The following is a 4,373-nucleotide window of genomic DNA, read 5'->3' on the forward strand; positions in this document are numbered from 1 at the left end:
TAATTCGTGAAATTCTGTAAATGGCACTGCTTGTATTTCTTAAACACATCATGGGATTGCAGAGTGTTGTTTCCTTGACAGCTTTTTTTTTTTAAACTCACTAAATTTTAATAAAGACACCATCCAATGAATGACAATATAATTAAGTTTGCTTTATATATTTTTTAGAGAGGGGACACCACATTTCTACTCAATTAGGAGAAACATTTTTATAGTCCAGAGCTCTTTGTTTTCTTTTTGCACAACTATCATGCCATGAATTCATAGGGAATAGGTTCTAGCAGCTCAGGCTCCTTCCCACTGGTTCACACAAAGTGTGCTTCTCTAGGTGGAGCAGGCTGGCGCTGCAGCTGAACCCAAGTACCCTTCCCTTTGGCTTCCTTTTTCTTCTGATCATTTTCTTTCACACGTTTCAGGAAGCTATCTCGGCTCTTAGAGTGCTTAATGTGCTCAATACGAACATTAATTCTCTTTGCAAGAATCTTGCCCTTTACTTGCTTGTTTACAACAATGCCAACTGCATGCTGGGGAACATTATAGACCCTTCCAGTTTTGCCATGGTAACATTTGTGAGGCATTCCCTTTTGAACAGTGCCCATCCCCTTGATGTCTACAATATCACCTTTCTTATAGATTCGCATGTATGTGGCCAAAGGAACAACTCCATGTTTTCTAAAAGGCCTAGAGAACATGTAGTGGGTCCCTCTTCTCTTTCCCTTTGTGTTAGTCATTTTGGTGACTTACTGGAAGATGGAGGTTCCAGCTGAAAGGCCCTTGACAGTTTTTGTTTCTTTTAACATTTGTGCTGAGATAGATTGTATTTTTTTTTCTTTTCTGAAGGAATAAAGGGTGTTTAAAAAAATGCCTGTGTAATGTAATGGAAACTTACAAGACCGAAGCCTGATAATTTCCGCTTGCAAAAACCAACATCTCCAAAGATGAGAGCCTTCATTTTCCAAATCAAAGAAGAAACAGAGAACATAAAGAGATTTTCCAGATTAAACATGATGGTCTATGTACACTGCTTGGTAAATCTCTCCATCCCCCTTATTAGTGATAACTAGAAAATTATTCACTTGGCAGTGGAGGGAATGGGCAGAGTAGCCCTGAGCCAAGGGAACGGGGCTGATGTCAATGGAAAGGGACACGTGGGCACTGGGCGCCTGACAGACAGATGGACAGTGGCGCCCTGTGGTGGTGTTGGCAAAATAAATAAATGAATCCAAATGGAAGCACAAAAGATATCAGTATGGAATATTTAGGTATATAATCCAAACAAATACTATCCCTTATCTGTGGCTGAAGTGGGCTACACAATTGCAAATTTTCTTGATGTACTCAAATCCAAGTAAAAAATTCTTGAAAGCTTTCAGAAGGCTGACATTTTTCTTACTTGAAGCATGTGTGCATATTTTAGCATAAAATATACCTGACAGTTATTAACATATTTGGTTGCTAAACTTGCAAGAATTTAATTCTTCATTCAATTTGTAGGCACATCCTAGATTTATTCTAGTGCTGCCACTGAGACCAAGCCATCGTTACATCCGTGTGGCCTGATGAGGAATTACTCCAAAGATAGTTTCACCACAATGTGAAGCCCAGAAGTCTCCTTGGGCAAAGAATAGTAAAATATTGTTTAAAAAACAGATGCTGGGCCTCCCCTGGTGGCGCAGCGTTTGAGCGCTGGGCTGCGAAGCTGCCCACCGTCTCTGCAATGCCGGTTCGATCCCTGGCCGCCAGCGAGGGTCCCACATGGTGCGCAGGCCACTCCTGCCTCCCGCTGCTCCCCTTCAGCAGTGTATTTCGTCGGTCTGTCTGTTCTGTTCCCCGCTCTGGCTCTGGTGAATTCTCTCACCCTCCCGTGCTTCTGACTGTACCCAGTGCTTGTATAAATAAATAAATAAATAAATAAATAAATAAATAAATAAAACACAGATGCTGAATGAAAGGAACAGGGAAGAAAACACCGCGAAGTGTACTACAGACTAGGTGTTTCAGAAGGACAAAAGGGCAGAGTGAAAGGAAATTACCTGCACGCTACTGAAATGGGGATGGTCTGGATGTCCTTTTCCTGCCTCTGCTTACCTTGCAAGAACAGCAGGACAACAAAGAAATGGACAAAAGCAGCAACTGACAACAAAGACAAAACCATCTTTCCCGAGCTGACAATTTATATTTTGAGAGCAAGTCCAGAAGATGGCAGCTGTCCTTGAAGTCACATCTCATCAGCTGGACCAAAAGTAGCCGTGGGAACAGAACCGGACGCCTGACTCATGGCTCTGTGGACAACATTCAGGAGCAAGGGGCTCAGGGAGCTGCAATTCTGGATCCAAACTCAAGTTACCCCAGGATTCAGCAGAAAGCAGCCACTCGGACACTGTCAACCTGCATGTTACATGCTTGTTCCTTCGATCCTAGAAACAATGGCCAAGACCATCCTTGGGAAACTGATTTGAGATCCCTGTCTCCAGTCTCCGGCCAGGTAACCCTGCATTAAACTAGCTCTTCCCTCAACAGCTGTTGGCATGGCTTTTGGTGTCTGTGTCTTTAGGTAATGGGTCCACGTTTGGCAACATTATAGATTTGATAAGAGTCTGTTTAACAAAATAAACAAAAAAAACTTTTACAACTAGTTAATGAAAACAAAAAACAAACAAAAAACCCAAAAAACCAATCTTAAAAATGGACAAAGGACTGGAATAGACTCTTTTCCAGAGTACACATACGAATGGCCAACAAGCACCTGAGGAGACTTCCCACTCACTAGTCATTATGGAAATACGAACTAAAGTCATCATCACAACCCCCCTCACAATACTAGGATGGTTGAAGTGAAGAAAACTTTAAATAACAAATGTGGTAAGTATTGGGGTGGGAGGGGTACGAAAAGGGTCCTGTGGGCAGAGTGCAAGACGTGAGGCTGTAATGGAAATGCATGATGACCCAGTCTACGCTCAAAACAGTTTGGCATTTTCCAAAAATGTTACAAATTGTAGTACCATATAATTCAGCATTTCTACACCTTGATATATACCCCAAAGGATGAAAAGAGGTGTTCAAGGTAAATTGTATACAGATATTTACAACAGCACTGTTCATCATAGCCACAGCTAGAAACGGTGCAAATGCCCACCAGTGGGTGAGTGGATAAGCAGAATGTGCTAGATCTCTAAACCCCAATATCATTCTGCCATTTAAGGAAGAAAGGAAGTTGGTACAGACGCTGTGGAGACCACCACAGCAATTCCCTTAAAAACTAAACACATAGGGCCTCCCCAGTGATGCAGCGGTTGAGCACTGGGTTGCGAAGCTGCCCGCAGTCTCTGCAGCACTGGTTCGATCCCTGGCCGCTAGGTGAGGGTCCCACATGGTGCGCAGACCTCTCCTGCTGCCCGCTGCTGAGCTCCCCTCAGCAGTGTACTTCAGTCCTTCTGTTAGGGGGAAAAGGATGTCCTAAAGCTAATTCCATACAGGCTTTGTGGACTCCACCCCCACCCCAGACCAAAGCCAAAGACACTGGGAACTCCAAATCCCATCACCACCAAAGGGAAGGTAGCTGGGACCTGAGGGTGGGGTTAAGCAGCCAAGTGAGTATAAAGCCAGACACGTGGGCTTTGGGGGGGTCCCCCATTTTGGCGCTCCACCAGCTCGCAGTGTCCTGCCAGCTCTGAGAGTGACTTTGGGTTTCCAGGTCGGCGAATCGGGTAGGACGCATTAAAGACTTTATTTCCCTGTTTTCTCCCTGAGTTGTACATTTTCCTTATTTCCTTTTCCCTTGTAAATAAACCTTTTATTAACCTTTTGTGTGTGTCTGTAGTGGAGTATTAATAAGTCCCTTTTAAGCGCACAGGTGAGGACCCACAGCCAGGAACCCGTTCAATATTGGGGCTGCCCTATAACACTTCTGCCTGCTCTGTTCCCCGCTCTGGCTCTGGTGAATTCTCTCACCCTCCCGCGCTTCTGACTGTACCCAGTGGTTGTATAAATAAATAAATAAATAAATATTTTTTTTTAAAAGTCTAAAAAAACAAAACTAAATACGTAAATAACATGGGATATAGCAATTCCACTTCAGGAATGTACTGGGAAGAATTGACAGCAGCAGCGACTCAGACAGGTACCTGCACACTTGTGTACACAGCAGCATCATTCACCATCCATCAGCATCTAGAAACACTGGTGTCCATGGGGTGAATAAATATAAAATCAAAGTGTGGCACAGAGACAATGTCACATTCGCTCAAACAGGAAAAGAAGTTCTGATACTTGCTACAACTTGTAGGAAACTTAGTCATCTTAAAAAGTGCAATAATTTACAGACACAAAAGGACCAATGTAACCAGAGTAGCCAAACTCAGAAAGAGAATGGA

General features: G+C 43.4%; 1 protein-coding gene across 1 annotated transcript; it reads right to left on the reverse strand.

Moving 5' to 3' along the window:
* Positions 1 to 305: 305 nt before the first annotated feature.
* On the reverse strand, positions 306 to 731 carry LOC311167296 (large ribosomal subunit protein eL21-like; the record flags this gene model as incomplete). Its single annotated transcript, XM_084228173.1, has 1 exon — positions 306 to 731. One exon carries the CDS (start codon positions 729 to 731, stop codon positions 306 to 308), a length of 426 nt encoding a protein of 141 aa, XP_084084299.1.
* Positions 732 to 4,373: the final 3,642 nt, after the last annotated feature.

This window comes from Talpa europaea (assembly GCF_964194135.1).
Source record: "Talpa europaea genome assembly, chromosome: 2".
In the NCBI taxonomy this organism is placed as follows: domain Eukaryota; kingdom Metazoa; phylum Chordata; class Mammalia; order Eulipotyphla; family Talpidae; genus Talpa; species Talpa europaea.